The 17873-nt window shown below is 42.8% G+C and overlaps 2 protein-coding genes across 2 annotated transcripts in view; one reads left to right on the top strand and one right to left on the bottom strand.

Moving 5' to 3' along the window:
• Window positions 1-15118, top strand: part of LOC122624977 — a 62256-nt gene extending 47138 nt beyond the window's left edge. The window contains exons 2-3 of the mRNA XM_043804786.1: window positions 12033-12358; window positions 14254-15118. Coding sequence (XP_043660721.1) covers window positions 12033-12358; window positions 14254-14997 — 1070 coding nt within the window. The 3' untranslated portion in view covers window positions 14998-15118. The remainder of the gene's footprint in view (window positions 1-12032; window positions 12359-14253) is intronic.
• LOC122624643 lies at window positions 12460-14216 on the bottom strand. The gene is made up of 2 exons (XM_043804301.1): window positions 14081-14216; window positions 12460-13993 (listed from the first exon to the last, which is right to left on the bottom strand). The coding sequence occupies exon 2, from the start codon at window positions 13920-13922 to the stop codon at window positions 12645-12647; it is 1278 nt and encodes a 425-aa protein (XP_043660236.1). The 5' UTR covers window positions 13923-13993; window positions 14081-14216; the 3' UTR covers window positions 12460-12644.
• Window positions 15119-17873: the final 2755 nt, after the last annotated feature.

The following is a 17873-nucleotide window of genomic DNA, read 5'->3' as shown; positions in this document are numbered from 1 at the left end:
CAAATTGTCATCACTGTGCAGGGCTTTTAGCGAGGAGAATGGGTCTTACTTGAATCGATTTAGGGGCGCTCCATATAGCAATTATAGCTGAAAGGCTGTTCTATACGGATGTACCAAACACTCTGGTTAACACCACAGTTGGTTTTTTGTGCTTGGAATTTATGGAATAAGACCAATTCATTAGGAATAACTCCGTAACAAATTCAAAGGGCAATGGCTCCTCCCAATTCATAGGCATATGGGACAAAGTGTCTAATATAATGATCATTTCCGCCTCATTTAGCCAAACGAATAACACTAACTTAAGCTGAGGAAGCCGAAGAAAATCTGCGGGCAGACCGTGAGGATTACGGGGGCTGCGGAGGCTGCGAGGGGCGCAGCAACCTCAGTCGAGTGAGTGCATTCATTATGGATTCACTTCACAGCAAATACTTTCCTCGCATTGTTCCTGTTGGCGAAAGATTTTCCACGAGTGACCCCAAATGTTTTCCCAGCACATTGTTACGGCGACGGGGGAGCTCGGGGATTTCCTCGCAGCTGGCAGTGCGCTATTCGCATTTCGCCTTTCGCTAAGTAGCGACAAGTTCGCACAAAGGCGCAGAAGGAGGACTTTGTGGGGCATTACGTATACGCCGGGTGGTACGCAGCTGCTCCTTTCAACGCTCGCCACTTGACGCCGCCTGTACTGCAACTACGATTCGAGCTCGTAGTCAGTCCCTCGCTCGTCCCTCGAAGACGACACTGGAGTGGCATTGTCTTCCGAGGTGGCCATTGAGCTCTTTTCCAGGGGAAATCTGTGTATTACCAGGGGCATACCGCCGAATATGCCACACATCCCAGCTATGCTGGGCACCATTTGAAGTTCTAGTGATACGACACGATAATACCCAACGTCCGCTTTTTCGATTGGATTCCCAACGATTAATATGAGCAACTAGTTGCGCAAGTCCTTATCTTAATCTGGGTATGTGCAGAGTTCAGACCGAAATTAAAATGAATAAAGTCTTAAGTCAGGGTTTGCCAAAACATCCACATATTCCGTGGGTATATCTGCACTGCTTGCAGTGTTTACTGCCAGTAATCCACTGTGGGCCACCACTGTCGCTCTCTTATGCAGCGTCGTGGGCGCTTGGGGGCGTGGCCAGAAAGTGGGTAGGTGGTGGTAGTAGGTGCTCAGAAAGTCAGACAGACAGCGGAGTCTTTCATATTTAAACTGACAGTTTATTGTGCTTTTCATTACAATTTTGTTTGTTAGTTTTATTTCGCAAACAAAGCTCGGCAACGGCAGCTGCCTTCGGTGGCCAAGAGCAGACAATTGGGGGTGGCCTTGGGCGGCTTTCGGTGGCTTTCGGTGGGTTCAAGCGCACTCGAGCGTGGAGTCAAACTGCAGCTGCCACTGCCACTGCCACTGCCGCTGCCACTGCACCACCCCGGTCGAATCTTGCACCACAGTCGTGCCCCGTTGCGGCATTTTAGCCAAACGGAAGTCATAAAAGACGCGCACTTTCCTCTTCTTCTTCTTCTTATTTTCGCTCCTCTGGTGACAAGGACAGCAGCAATAACAATAACACTAACACTAACGCTAACGCTAACGCTGACAATAACAATAAGAATAAGAATACGAATAAGTAGGAAACAACAATGCAGCCATAATTTCTCGTTAAAAAGAAAATGCCCAGAACAGCGTTAGATTTTAATGGCCAAGATAATTCCAATAATGTAGATAAATTCATTTGCCACGCGTCTAATTGAGTGGCACTGCATTTTGGCCATAACTACGTTTGATTCCATTTATCCTCTGACTTTTATGGCACATGGCTGACGCTGGCCATCGTCGTCGGCGCTCGAATCATTAATCAAGGGCCAGAAGCCTATGGAGACAGGCGGGGATATCGGGGATATTGGGGATACTGGGGATGGACTGGATCGGAATGCGATATCCTGGGGGACGGATCCGGGAGATGAACGGCCCAGCGAAGGCACCGACTCGGCTTAATGCATCAATCAGCCGAGAGAAGGGTAATAAACCGCAAAAAAGGCCAGCACGGAAATTTGATGAGTATTTTTGGTCGTATCACTTAACAGGGTCACTCAGATTTGGCGTTTAAAAAGTGAATTCTTTTCGTTATTGGCTTTACGCTGCACACAACTTATAACAAGTTACATAGTTGTAAATTAACTAAAATTTGTAGTTATACAAAGTCCTCAATAGTTGTTAGTTACATATGTTCCCTGATTACCTATCAGTGAATCATTATTTTTTACTCAGTAATACCTTATACAACATTTTAGGTTTATGAGAAATAACAATATCAGTACGCTGATATGTTTTCTAAAACTTCTCCTGCATTTTTCCACTGCTCTCGATCCCCATTGACGGCCCCTATTAACTTTTTTCCCTTGTTCTTGGCCAACATCAATTTGTAGAACAATGTCGGTCGGCAAAGGCCAGCAAAAAACGGGCTTAAGTGGAATGGTGTAAACCGAATGAATGAATCAATGAATGAACGAATGAATGAATGATGCTGGGCCACGGGATGTGCACGCACAAATGGAAAATGGATAATGATGCGTTTGTGTATTGGGAGCGGTTTTATTAGACAAACAAACACCAGCATCGCTCGCCTGGGGATCCCCCGAATTCTTCAAGTTAAAATGGAGCACTCACACTCACACTCTCAAACTTGCTCTTTTTCAAGTTGTGCTGAAGTTTTCCCTGCTCAACACAAAAGGAAAGCTCGAGAGAGAGGTTTTCCTTGGCGAGATTCAATTGTAAAAGGAGACCAGCTCCTTAAAACTGACAGTTTTGGCCGCCTTTGTGCAGTTAGTCGATGCTTTAACAGCTTTCGCACCCTTTCTTTCGACTTAATTTTCCCCATCATCGTACACGCAAAAAAAGTACCATAGTTATCGCAATTTACGCGTGAGAAGAGTATCTTTTTGGAGTGCGAAATTGCTGATTGCTTCCCTTGTATATGGTGAGTGAATACAAATAAGTAAAACAACTACAGCTTCTGGAAACTTAAAAAAGAGCTGTTCCTCAGATTACACAAGTGGCCCATTTACTGAAATTTGCGTTCCCTGGCGAGGGAAATTGATAACGTAGAGCGATACTTTATTTTCCGTGCAGTCGCCTATTGTTCGCCTGCTACACGCAGCTGTCAAATCACAATACTTGCTAAGAATTTCCATTAACTCATTTTCCTCTCTCATTTTCGCATCCTGCGTGTGTGTGTGGGTGTGTGGGTGTGTGCGTGTATTGATTGTGTTAAGTGTTCGGTGCACTTGAGGCGATGGGCGACTTGGTGGTGGGGAGTGGAGAGTGGGGAGTGGGGAGTGGGAAGGCACTGAACCATCGGCTTGTGGCCATTGCTCGAAACTTTCGCCATTGTTATAACAAAATAATGGCCCTCATACACTCGCACTCTCATGCACCCGCTCACCCACACAGCCGCAGCCTTGCCAGGACTCCACACGCACACACACACACACACACACGTAAACAGTTTAAAAAGCCTCAAACTTGCTTGCACTTGTCGCTTAATTCAATATGCACAAGTCCTCTTCACACTCTTTTATTCCGGCTTTCCTTGGTCGGCTTGGTCGCCGCCGTCTTTTGTTTCTTTTTATGGCACCGACTTTCACTTCTCCCCTGTGGTGCTCAGCGTCTACTCGTATTCCTCGGATGCACTAGGAGATTGACTATTCTCGGAGAGCTGGCCGAGCTGCAAATTTTAAAGGACTTACTTATCGGCGATTACCGAAAAAGCATTCTTTAATACCACATTTTACAGCCAATGCAAACACATAATAGTTACTCCTTTCGAAGGACTTAGGACTCAGGACTCGTTCCCGCTCAATTTGAGTTTTTTTCAGTGTTCTTCGGTCTGTGAAAGCTGATAGCGCATCTAGGCATCTAGGCATCCGGATTTGGTCAACAGGAGTGAAAGGGGCGTGTAGTTCGAGTGCCGTACTCACCTTCACACATTGACTCGTGATTGTGGATCGTTTATTCAATTACCTCGGACTCTACGGCTCTGGAAAGAAAGAGAAGAACGGGAAGACGTGGGTCGTGAGCATGAGGCTTCAAAGTTTCCGCCCACCTATCCCAGGTGAGGACCTATCGTGGGTGAATCGCATGCAATGGGTTCCCAAGTTGAAGTTTCTCTTCAATCGTCCTGGTGCTTGTAATTTTTATAATCTTGTAAGCTGTTTTTCCGTGCACTGCGGCCACGTTTTTCTATTCTATTGATATATTCGATTTTATTACAATCGCTTGTTAAAATGTAACATGCATGTATACGGTAATATATATATATATATATACGGTACATATTCCCCTTATATTATATTAGGAAAAGCTAATCACCAACTAGTTTATGACCAATTTCGGAGAGCGTTACCTATGTTTAAATTTCCCGACGTGCTAAGCAACCTTCTGGCACATTTCGTGCCCCACTGTACCGCTTCGCAAATCTCCCTTAAAATTAAAAACTCATAGACATCGTGTTGTCGTGAGACCCCCAAGTGCTTCAACAATTTTTATAGCATTTCATGCAGCATTTTTTGATGTTTCATCAGCCTGGGGATAAGCGCGCCTTAAAGTTGAATTTCCCTCGCACTTCAAAAATGTTTCTGCAATATTTATAACGTTCCCATTTCCTTGGTTTTTTTCCTTGAAGGGGCTTCATGTTCTTTTTTTTGTTTTTTTTTTTTGAGCAGTTTTCGGTTCCGTGCACTCGCTTCTGCAGTTTGACTAACGAAATTTTGGACTGCGGCGAAATGCTTAAAAATTCGGAATTCAATCAATCCCAACGCTTTGTGTTATTTCCTCCTTTTTGTTCAACTCTCGGTGTGCTCGGTGTTCTCGGGGTTCTCTGTTTTATTATTTTGTTGTTACCTCTGCAATTGTATCAGCAAAGCGTTCTTTGTCAAGAAAAAACTCGCAAAAACAAAGAACACAAAAACAAAACAGGAAGAGCGTAGGATTCAAGTCGAAAAACAAAGTGGGTGGTTGGGCTGGGTGTCGGATGGCAAAGGTAAACACGTTAAGCCAAAGGCCAAGGGCCGCTTAACCCGTAAAAAAGATTAAAAACAGGTGGGACGCCTGCGTGGCGTTGCTCGACATTTTTATACGCTCTAATTTGCGAAAAGGTTATCGTGATGCTAGCCAATTGGCTACCGATTCATTCGAGGGTCTGATGTCTTAATATGGCATCCAGCTGGTTCTATGAACGTAGTATCTTAGTATCTTAGAGGCAAGAACGAAGGTGGATAATATCGTATTTTATTATATATACGCTCTAATTTGCGAAAAAGGTTATCTTGGTGTTAGCCAATTGGCTACCGATTCATTCGAGAGTCTGATGTCTTAATATGGCATCCAGCTGGTTCTATGAACGTAGTATCTCAGTATCTTAGAGGCAAGAACGAAGGTGGATAACATCGTATTTTATTAAGATACAGCACCAAGGATACAGCAGCCACTGGTGCTCCTGCCTAAAGTGCGGAAAGCACATCTGCGGGCCACGTGCAACGCGGCGTATGAGCGACATCAAAGGCAGAAATTGCATCAGAAAATACTGCCTCTGGCAAGGAGACGCACAATTTGTAAGCAATACGCCAGCCCGAGGGCCACAACAATCCGGGTATCAAGCCCGGATCCCGGATCCCGGAGCATCGGGAGCATCGGGAGTACGGGAGTACGGCGGAGAAGGTGCACGACATAACCGGATGGTTAAGCGAGCCAAAGGCAACGTGCAAATCCGCCGGAGCGCGAGGCTAAAAAGGAAAATGCGGTAATAATTCTTCTTACGCATTCGACGCTCGCAAGGCGCCCAAAAGCCGCCTGAAGAGGCTTGTACTTAGCGCGCAAAAAGCGAGAGGCCAAAAAAATATGCGGAAAACCTAAAAAAGCTAAAAACAAAAAAACTGCAAAACCTAAAAAACACGGCGAAAAACAGGAACAACCGAGAAAAGCGCAGGCGAACCTGGCGAAAACCCAAAGCCAACGACATGCAAAAATCAACGGGAACAACGCTGCAGAAACAAAGCAGGAAGACGGGGCCAGCATAAAATGGCTAGCAAGTGCGGGCGGGGGGAAAGGTGGAAAGGGGGAGGGGAAAGTGGGGAGGAGCAAGTGCAGGAGCGAAGAGCAAGGACCAAGGACCAAGCGTAATGGGAAACGGCCGCGCGTGCTAAGGATAACATGTTAATCCTTGTGAAGATAATGAGCAACAATATGCTTTGCATAAGCACCGTCCGAACGGGGCGCACCGAAAAAGGGGGCGTGGTCGGTGGGATGGGGTGGGGTGGGGTGAACTCCCGTGGGAGCGTGGCAAATTGCAGATAAGTTCGCTGCAGAGCCGGCGGCGGAGAAGTGCAGCAAAGTAGTACGGGCACCGGCGAATGTGAAAACCAATATCTGGACAAAGGTTCGTGCAGCATCAAGGATGAGCGCCGGGGAGCACATATCATTGGGACTTTACTCCACTTGCGGGTGGATTTCGTGGAGCAATTAGTTTGACGCATGGCAAAGAGCAGGCAGCACCCTGTTTTTTTGCGTTTTTTGGAATTTACTATGTAAAGCGAATCTAAAAACGGTGACTGACTGGCTGAAGGCTGTAATTTGAAGTAATAAATTTTTTTTTATTTATTTATACTCTGGTTCCGGGGCAATTACAAATTACCTCTAACCGATTGTTAAGCTATAGCTACTAGGCCTTAAGCTATATTTACATACTTGGATTTACATTAAATTGAGTTTTAATAGTAATATGAGTAGATATTGGTTAGAATAAAAGTATTGTCTATGTTTTACATTAAGTGATATAAGTTTGTAGCCTTTAGGAATTTCAGGGAAGAGATGATATTCATGGTACTTGGGGATAGGGAATCAATTGGGTTAGCTGGTAGGAACTTCTTTCTTTCCGCCTCAAAAAGAGGACACTCTAGAAAAATGTGGCGTATCGTGATACTGGCGTTGCAGAGCCCACATTGGGGTGCAGGTTGCTTGTTAAATAAGTGTTCTTTTGTGTATTTGGTGTGTCCGAACCTTAGTCTTATAAATTTCACCATATCTTTGCGGTTGATGTTGTCTTGTGGAGTAATATTATAGTTTTTAATTGATGTTTTGTTGGGGTTGATGTATTTGTAGTGTTCCGATGTATTTTCCCATATTGATATGGATTCTTTTTTAAATAAGTTTTTAATATATATTTGTGTATCTTTATAATTTTTATTGATTTCGAATATTTGTGGGAAGATATGAGCTTCCCTAGCAGCTAAATCTGCCGTGTCGTTCCCAGTAATATTTGTGTGGCCTGGGATCCACAATAATATTATTTTTGGTTGGCATCGGTTAAGGATGTCCCTGATTTGGGACGTATAAAAAGTTTGATTATTAATATTGCCTATTGATTGTAGTGATGACAGCGAGTCAGAGCAGACAATAAATCTCTGCTTCTGGCTTTCCGCGTATTGGCAGGCAGCATAAATGGCTGCCACTTCTGCCGTGTATATAGTGCTATGTGCTGGTAGGAGAGTGGATTTGATAACGTGTGTGTCAGTCGTAATGCTGTAAGAGACTCCTTTTGTAGATTTCGATCCATCTGTGTAAATGAATGTGTAGGTGTTATAGAGTTCTTTGAGGGAGAGGAACTTTCTTTGAAATACTTCTGGTGGGGTGGAGGATTTTAAGGTGTAGTGTAAAGTTAAGTTTATTGTGTCTTTTGAAAAAGACCATGGGGGAGTTTTTTGTTTTCCTGATTTTAAAGGAGGAATAAATAAACCATTTTCGTATCTAAATTTGGATACTCTGTGTATGATAGAAGGAATTCTGGGTTTTCGTCTAGATTTTTTAATTTTTTGTAGGACGCTTTGAAGAGGAGTGTTGTTTGCGAAATGGAACGACTTACATATTCTTGCAGATGTCAGACTAAGTCTTAACTCTATTGGCATAATTTCAGCTTCAAAGAGAAGATTATTAATAGGTGTGGTGCGGAAGGCACCAAAAGCGAACCTTAAGGCAGCGTGGTAGAGCGTTTTCAGTTTTTTTAGGTATGAGGTTGGGCAATTCCCGTAAAACGGTAGGCAGTAGTCGATTTTAGACATTAAGAGGGCATTTATTGTACTTACTAGAGATCTGAAGTCGCAGTTGAGTCGTTGGTTCCCTAACCATTTTATAATATCTAATCTTTTGGAGATCTGAATTGCCAATGACTCTATGTGGTCTTTCCACCTGTATTTGTTCGAGATTATTAATCCAAGGATTTTAAGGGAGTTAGTTTGGATAAGGGGGTAAGCCTGAGAATTGATCTTGAAGTTGCATCTGTGTTTTCTGCATATGTGTAGGTGCTGGCATTTATGAATCGAGAGTTTCGCTCCAGAATACTCGCACCATTTTATTATGTCTTTGAAAAGGGGATTGATTTGCAAGGAATTTACGTTTTTGTTTATTTTCTTTACAATAGTGAAGTCGTCTGCGTAGGAGAAGAACTGGAAGCCCCTATGGACTTCGATGGTACGACAGAGTTTGTTGAAGGCTATTAAAAATAGAACCACTGATAATGGGGAACCTTGTGGAATCCCATTGTAGAGTGGTTGGTTGTCTGAAAATTCGTTGCTGACTTGGACTTTAATTTTACGGTTGGTCAGGAAGTTTTTTATAAAATTCAGTATTTTTGGGCCGATTTTCCATCTATGCAATTCGTCGATTATACTGTGTATTCCAATTTTATCATAGGCTTTTTCAAAGTCAAGGCTTATGACTGATAGGTGGCTTCTAGTGGATAGGGCTGCTGTAGTCTGGTAATCTAACAGAGTTAGGCACTCAGATACTGACATTCCCTTCCGAAATCCGAGTTGTCGACTATCGAGAAGTTTGCTGTTAACCGCAAGCCACCATAGTCGGTTTGCTATGATTTTTTCTAGTACCTTAGATATGCAAGGGTTTAGAGAAATCGGTCGATATGAGTTTATGGATATTTTGGCTGTGTTGGGTTTATGGATTGGTAGTATTGTGCTGTTCTTAAAATGCTGTGGAATGTGGCTATCGAGAATGTTATTAAATAAGTCTATAAGGCGGAGTGATACAGGGTAACTGATGTTTTTTAACATGGGATATGAAATCCGGTCAAGCCCTGGGGTCTTCCCTTTAAGGCTATTTAGTGCTGCTCTAAATTCTATGTATGAGATTTTACTTTCTATCAAAAATGACTCTGATGATGTTTCGTAGGTGGGGATTATAGCTTTTGATCGTGTCTTATTTGCTTGAAAAGAGTCGCTGAAATTAGAGTCGGAAGACGATTCTGACCAGTGGGTGGCGAAAATTTGGGCGATGGTTTTTTTATCAATAATGTTTAGGGTAGGAATAGTGGGAGAGGTTATGCAGTGAATGTCATTTCTAATCTTTCTGCCACAAAAGGTGTTGATGTTTGCCCAAATCTTTGAAGGAGATGAGCTGGGATTAATTTCCGCAGTGAAGTTTTGGAGTGAGCTACGTTTTGCTTGCTTTATTTCTCTTCTCAGTAAAGCCTTGGCTTTTTTAAACTGTATAATGTTTTCAATGTTAATACACCTTCTTAATTTGTACCATGAATTGTTTTTATTTCTTTTTAATTGGTCGAGAGTTTTACTCCACCAAGGCACAGTGTGTTTTTTATTAAAGATTGGGTTTGTTTGGGGTATTGCGATGTTGGCACTTTGCCGAATAATCTTAATGATGTTGGCGGCTTCTTGGTTAACTTGGTTGCCAATTGGTTTTTCAATGTGGTATGTCAACGTTAGAGATGTAAAGAGGGGCCAATTCGCAGAGTCTACTTTAAACTTGGGTAATCGGTGGTTCGTTCCCGTTACCTCATTTTCAAAGAGGGAAATGTGGATTGGGAAATGGTCACTTCCGTAGAGATCGTGGTCAGTTTTCCATTTAGTGAAAGTGAAAAGGTTTGGAGTTATAATTGTTAGGTCTACATGTGTCATAGTATGGTGTGTTGAGAAGTGAGTGGGAGATCCATCGTTAATTGTTATTAAGTTTGACTGGCTAACATATTTAAAAATAGTGTTGCCCTTCTTGTTATTATTCGGCGATCCCCAGCTCTGATGCCAGCTGTTGAAGTCGCCAGTTATAATAGTGTTGTCGTTAGGGTTTCCAAACATGTTTTCTAAATTGTGTAATTCAACTTTTTTGTCTGGGGCAATATACGTTGATATAAGTCGTATTTTTTGTTTGGAGTGCAAAAGTACTCCAACCGCATCGAAGTCGTTACTTATTACATATTACATATTGGATAGAGTTGTGGACAAGTATTGCTACTCCTCCGTGAGTGTTATTTGACGTGTTTTCGTGTATAAGTGTGAAGTTGATAGGGATAGGGATGTTATGAAGGGAGTGAAGATGGGTTTCTTGCAGGCATATGGCTTTTGGCTTATAATATTTTAATAGTAATTGAAGTTGGTCGTAATTATTTAGGTAACCGTTACAGTTCCATTGAACAATTAATATCATCAAAAATACTTATGTAAAGGGAAAATGCAAATGAAATGAGAATTAAACTTTATAAATAAGTGCTTAGAGCTCTTCTTCGGAGCTGTTGTTATTGGCTATTTTACTTAATTCTTCTGCCAGACTTAAGGAGTTAGGTTTAATTTTTTCGGTTTTGTTTTTGGCTTTTAAAGAGGGTTTTGCAATAGGGTTAGACTTATCTTTAACTTGGCTTCTAAGTTTACGATCAGTTTCTGGAATTAGTCTGTTAGAGTGGGTCATCTTGGGGGCTGCTGAAGTTTCGGTATCCATTTTTTCGTCGACGAATTCTTTTCTTGGGTTTATTGACTTCGATGAGGTACTGGGCTGGGTGTCGATGATGTCGCTGTACGATCTTATTTGGCGATTGAGTTGGTGTGCGCTAGGGTTTTTGTGTGTAGATCCTTGGGATTTGTCATTCTGTTGTGTTGGCATCATTATTTTTTCAGGTTGTTGAGCAGATGTTATCTTGGAGTACGGAGTAGGCTGATGGATATGTCGAAGATTGTATATTCTTGTTGCGGTTTTATGGTCCACTTTTTCAAGAGTCTTAATTGTTGTTATCTCTTTTTGCTTTATAAAAGCGGGGCATGATTTATCTAGGGGGCTGTGGTTGAATTGGTCATTGATGTCGTACTTGCAGTTTACACAGAATTTTGGCTTGTCGCATTCCTGGTCTTCTGTAGTATGTTCTTCTGCCGAGCAGTTCTTGCAGGCTTTATGGCTTTTACAGGCTTTAGAAGGGTGTCCAAATCGGAGGCAGTTGCGGCATTTGAGTGGGTTAGGGACATGGGGTCGAACCTTAACTCGTTCATATCCGATCATCATTGTTTCTGGTAGAATAGTTGATCCAAAAGTGACAATTATTAGTCCAGATTCCTGCAGCTCGTTGTTCCTAAACATACGAATCTTTTCAATGTTAATAACTTTTTGGTGTTTAAGTTCTTCTAATATTTCCGTTTCGTCAATGTTGCGTAGTTCGTTGGAGTAAATAACACCTTTTGAATAGTTTAAGGATTGATGTTCATATGAGGATACGGTAAAGTCATGGAAAGCTGTTAGTTTCAGTAGCCTACTAGCTTGTATTAGGTTCTTGGTCTTCACTAATAAGGTTCCGTTCCGAGTTTTATTACATGACTCTACTTCGCTTCCGCATGTAAAGTCAATTACTTTTTTAATCACAAATGGTGATACGTTTTCAAATGTTTTGGTGTCTGTTCTAGTGATAGTTATAAACTTCGATTCGGTTATGGGGGTCTTGCCACAAAGTGCGGGGTAATTTAAGTCAGGCGGTTTCGTCATTTCGTTTGTGCTTGGGCTGCTGCCCGGTACACTTGCGTTTGTGTAACTGTTTTCCTGTATAATTGTTTTTGTGCTTTTTTCTTAGATCTTCTTTGTGCGCTTATTTGTTTTTACCAAACTTGGTAGAACTTTGTTTTTGTGATTGGTGGATTTACCGAAGCTCTTCCGATAGCACGTCTTTACCGATTCGTTGCTATTCTCGAACTGTCAGCGAGAAGTATTCTCCGCGATTCTGAGGTTTTTGCCAATTTGTTGCGCTTCTACGACGGCATCTGCCAGTGGGAGGAGGATAGCTTGACTCCCATTCTGCATATTGGTTGGGCTAAGCCCTTGGTGAATAATATCACCAAGTTCGATTACGACATTCGGTCCCAGGTGGTCATCAAATTGCCCGAGGATCTGGAGGCGGAGCAGGCGAAGGCGGAACTCGCGAGGGCGGAGCAGGAAGCCAAGGAGGCTAAGGATAAGGAGTCGAAGGAAGCTGCAGGATCGGAGGCTTTGGAAGGCAATAACAACAGGCTTGTCGCAAAGGAAGAGGTAAGCAGAATGATTAGTTCACTTTAACAATTTTATTAATCAATTAATTCCCAAATACGAGTTAATTCAACGAGTTTAAGTTTGAAATTGGAAAATAATAATCCTTGAAATTCGTTTTCAATCATTTGGAACCAACTTTCGAAATTTTTTTGTATATTTCTTTTTTTCATAAAGTTAAGTATTAAAATCAAATTATTATCTGATGGAGTTATTCGTCGATTGTCATGTATAAGCCATTTTAAAGGTCAGTGGCGCACTTTCGTGGATGTTTTACATTTTGAGGGTTTTAAACTGGCCTCGCAACCGCAAAGCTTTTCTTAGACATATCAGATTGGGAATTGCAACTGGAATAAAGGGCATGCCTCGTCACATCTGTATCCTCTGAGCCAGGAGATGAAAATTCCATGCACGTCTGGAATTCCTTGCTATAACGAGGAGGCATTTGCCCAATGGCTGATCCTTCTACTTTCTGTGTATCTTTATCTATTGAGGTTCTACGCGGATGCACTTCTACCATATTTGGACTCTGCTGCAACCGTTTATTTATTTTGCAAACTGCAATCGATGGTTTAGTAGCGTATTTGAGCAGTGTACGCTCCACATAAATCAACTTTTTTGTCAGCTGTTCATTATCCATCTGTAAGTCTTGTAGCTTGGATCGCAGCTCCCCAGTTTCCTGCTCATAACTCTTGCATAGGGCGTTCCCACACTTTAATTGATGGATTTGTGGATACTGTTTTGGAATTCCTGGGTCATTAGACGGTGCGCCATTAACTTTCTTTGCATTTTTGAGTTTTTTCGCTATATGATTGTGCAAATAGCGTTTCTGGGCACTAAGTTCCAACTCGTCCTCGCTTTCCGAAGGCAGGGAAATGTTCTTGCTTTCGGCGAGGAATTGCGAGGTCTTTGAGATTTTCTTTTTCTGCGATGATTTTGGATTCGGCTGATTGGTTTGCTTTTTCCGCTGAATATTTTTAAAGATGCCCGGTCTGGACACTTGAATATCTAGGCTATTTCGCCTCTCTAACCTGGCAGGATTTCTAGCATAATTAAAGACCATCGACTGACACTTGTGCATGGCATTCGTGCTGCCAGTTGAGAAGGAGGCTAGCTCATAACTTTTGCATAGCCCGATTTGCGAGCCTTTTCTCGCCTTTTTGGCATCGTATTCCCTCCCAATGTCGTTCGCTTTAAAGAACTTGTACATCCAGTTGCAGAAGTCCACGTGATTGTGTCCCAGTATCAACTCATTCATCGGCAAGGACCGCGTTACTCGTAGTTTTTCAAAGCTATGGTTCAGAAATCGAAAATTTGCCTCGAAGTCGCTTCTGTTGCTCGTAAAGAACCTTACTTTTTGAATTTGAATCGTCTCGGGGTAGAGTTTGTGCATTAGTTGGCAGTAGACTGCTCCTGTTTTGAGATCATCCAGGCCCCGCAGTTCACAGTCTAGGGTGTGGTTCACAAAGCTCAGCAGATTCCTGATGGAGACCACCTCGCTTTTGCGCACTACCACATTTTTCGCCATTGGTGGCTGATTTTGGGCGATTTTGGGCAAAACTGCCATGGTACTTAATAGATGTTAAATCTGTTGATCAAGCCGATGTCAGTTCTTTGAACTTTGGTTGGGCAATTCGGCTACGAAATCGCATTGATTGAGAGTTAGTAAAAGGTAATAAAGATTAATTATTTAAGCTTTGTTGTGCAGTTTGCAGCAGTTCTTACCGAATCTGTGTTTAAGATTATGTAGGTTGGGGGGCTGGTATTGTGCTTGATTTTTCAAGGATTCTCAGATGGAAGAAAACAGGCTCACAACCTACCATGATTGTGGGTTTCCACCTGTTGGTATTCCAATAAATGATTTCAAAGTTATTCATATACTTCTCGCTCTTCGACAGAAATCCAAAAATTCGGAGCTACCGACTACCTTGGCCGATTTGACAGCTGCCTGCGGCGAGAAGATTCTCAATCCGGACTTCCTGCTCCAGGGCGGAGGACAGCCGTTCGCCGATCAGAAGCAACAGCCTTCTGGCGGCGAATCCGAAAATGCAGAGCTCCACAATAACAACAATAACAGCAACAGCAATAACAACAACCACCATTCGGACAAAAAGGAGGCCGCAGCCACCGCAACTACGGCAACTACCACAAGCAATGGCAGCGGCACCTCTGGCCAGTTGCCCGCTTCTGGTGAAGCACAATCCCAAGTTCAACTAAATGAGCAAAAGGGAAAACCACAGCACAAAGAAGCTAAAAAAGAGGAGACAAGCGACGACTACGATCCCTTCGAGATAATGCTCAAGCGGCCGGTCATCACCTTGTACAGCCAAAAGATGAAGGGCCTGAAGGATCTGCTGCTGGCCGAGAAGCTCAACACTCACGCCATCTCCCTCCAAGTCACCGCCCAGTCAGTGGCCTCGCGAAAGGTTCGGGGAGTGGAGAAACAATCGGCCACCATTTCGGCGACCATCACTGCAATCTCTTCCAGTTCCGGAGACAGTGTCCTGAGCGGAGTCGGTGGTGGAGGCGCTGGTGGAGGGGGCAGTGGTTCAGCAGTCACCGGTGGAGCGTCCTTGGCATCATCGTCCCTAGGAGGAGATTCTATAGCCGCCTCACGGCCAAAAAGAACGCGTCGCGAGTAATTCTCATTGTTGTATATTACGTATTGGAAAATTTCTTATTAATCATATGTGCAAGCTAAGGTGGTTCGATTTTTGTTGTGTGTCAGGCAACTTTCTAATCCAGAGTAGTGTGAACTCTTTATATTTTAAAAATAATAATAATAAATAATAATAAATAATAATAAATTAATAATGCACATTTAATGGAGTATTGACTTTTACTTTTTGCTGAAAACCACAAATAAGCCACGTTAACTAAATAAGCATTGCGTTCATTTAGAGTGATAATGTTCATTGCCATTCAGTACCCGGTAGCTTAATGTTTTTACGGTGGCAATCATGGCATATTTCTTGTGGTCTGCAAACCTATTTACTCGGATTGTTTATATGACAGCTGCAGAAGAGGTAAGTAATGCTACTAAAGTTAAGCTATAATATATTTGAGAGTAACACTTGATACTCTATGTTTCAGTAATAAATTCCAGTCGTGCAAGTAACTCAGCCCAAGCGACATTGCAATACCCAGCCCCATTGCATATTCAAAGTCAGGTCGAGTTGCTCGGATCCTTGGCTCCTCTGTCATCGCTGCAGTAATGAACGACCTTCACATCATTTCTGCCACCTGGCGGTGTGCAAATTGAGGCATTGGAGCATTGAGGCAGCAGCCACAGAAGCAGTGGCAGCAGCAGCAGCAGCAGCTTTGATGCGTTTCTAATCAAATTCAATAAAACTGCATTGCACTCGCGCATAAATTTTGTGCAGAAATGGAAATCGAATTGGTTGTTGCACACACACACACACTCTTAAAAGGGAAGCTATGCATATTTATGCTCCTTTGGATACCTGCATGTGGATATACATATGTGCATGTTTATGAAGGTCTTCTACAGTGGGAGCATGCATGCATGCAAAAAACTGTGTATAAACACAAGAGATCTTAATTCATGGCGTGATATGTACTTTACCTCAAAGGCCACACTGTGTAGCATACTTTTCAGGGGCGAATTACTTTCAATCAAGGCAACGTGGGTGGTGATGCGATTAATAATAATAGAGGACAAGTGGGAGAATGTTTGGAAGCTGTGTGCTTAAAAGGCCTTTCAGATTGTTGTGTCCAACGTGAATTACGGATTCATGCTTTAAACATACTTGTTAAAGCTCAGATAACAGCATCAATACAATACAATACATACAATACAATACTGACAAGCTTAAGTTCAATATTTCAATTTCGCATAACCCTATACGTTTTATTGCCATTGTATGGAAGATTATATTTCTCGTGCGGCAGAAAACTTGGCATGTGATAAAAATAATTTGGCTCCTCACAGGTTGTTGTTGTGCTCTCCAAAATACACACATATCGAGCATTACCAATTAAAATAAAATAATTTGACTGGGCATGGCCAAAATGTATTTTGCATATCAATTAAAGTTATCAAGACAAATAGTTAATCAGAAAATCGAAATATTTTGCTGTTTTATTCGGACTGGAGTGGGGGAGTGGCCAACATGTTTTGGCACATTGATAGAAATTGGGAGATCAAATAATAAAATAAGTGTAACCAAGATATGGTCTGCTTGGAAAGAAATACCGTAGGAGTCCCCAGAAACTGCATCTCATATGGCAACTTTCTGGCTCTTGTAGCTTCCGAGATCTCGACGTTCATACGGACGTTTATACGGACGTTTATACGGACGGACACGGCTAGGGCAAGTCGCTTAGTGATCCTGATTGGGCATCGGATAGGGGTCCTTCTGCCTGTTGAATACTTTCCAACAAGTGCGGAATACCTTTTAGTTATACGAGGGACGCAAATAAATAAATAGTTTTGCCCATGGGTAGCACAAAACACAGTGATAACTTGTATCTCGCATACTGTTGCGACAGACCCTTAATGTACACTTTCTGCTGATTCTCATGGAGTGCCTATTACCGATTAAAAGTAACATATATGCCCTCAGTGCAATCGGTGACGAAAGTAATGCGCCAGAGTTCATATTTTTCCCGTTTTCCGATTTTGTATGGACGCGAGGCCTCTATGCACTCGGATATATGGATATATGCACGGCTGTATGGATATATATACATATATATGGAACAACTCGCACAAAGTGCCGTCACATTGGCAGAGCTGCGGTTAATCCAAGCTGTGGGCGGGTGGCGAAGGGGGTGGCGGGGCACTGGCGGCAGCTCATAAATATACAGATGTGTTTGCGCTCGTGTTTGATCAAACAAGATGGCGGGCGCATAAACAAATACGACGAGCACGCATCCATATGCATGAGGGCGCAAGTCAATGTGGTTGTTGTTCCCCCAAGGGGTGGCGATGGGCGGTGGGTGGTGGCTGGTTGTTTGTTGGGCGGGGAGGAGAGGGGAGGGTTAGGGGAGGGTGGGGTGGTTGCCGCCACCGCATGCATTTGCCACCGATGGCCCGCAAGGCCGCCTTTGATTTGCATAATCTCGGTTTAGTGTTTTTTCTTTATTATTTCCCCGCGGCCCAGGACGCTCTTATCGGCATAGTGCGAGTGAGAGTGAGAGAAAGTGAATCGATTGCAGTGCACTGCACGGCAGAACGGGGATCGAATGCCACTGCATTCGGCCAGGTGGCAGTGTTGACATGCCGGTTAGGTTGGCACTAGTCACTCAAACTTGGCTCTAATCTTACATGCTGAGCACACTTAGTTGTTCCAGCCATTATGCTTGCAAAATGTGAGCCAGATCATCGGTAAAATAGGTAACTCATAAATAAATAATATACTCTCTGACATCATCTACTAGGTGGATTTGAACAGTTAAGTGACCGAATCCAGAGCCCATTATTCGGCACTTGTTCATCCACAATCCATTGTGGACAACATATAGAGTATCTATTGATAAGATGGATTGTCCTGCG

Source organism: Drosophila teissieri, chromosome X (assembly GCF_016746235.2).
Source record: "Drosophila teissieri strain GT53w chromosome X, Prin_Dtei_1.1, whole genome shotgun sequence".
NCBI lineage: Eukaryota > Metazoa > Arthropoda > Insecta > Diptera > Drosophilidae > Drosophila > Drosophila teissieri.
The sequence above is the reverse complement of the archived record's forward strand: the minus strand, read 5'-3'. Positions and strand labels throughout refer to the sequence as shown.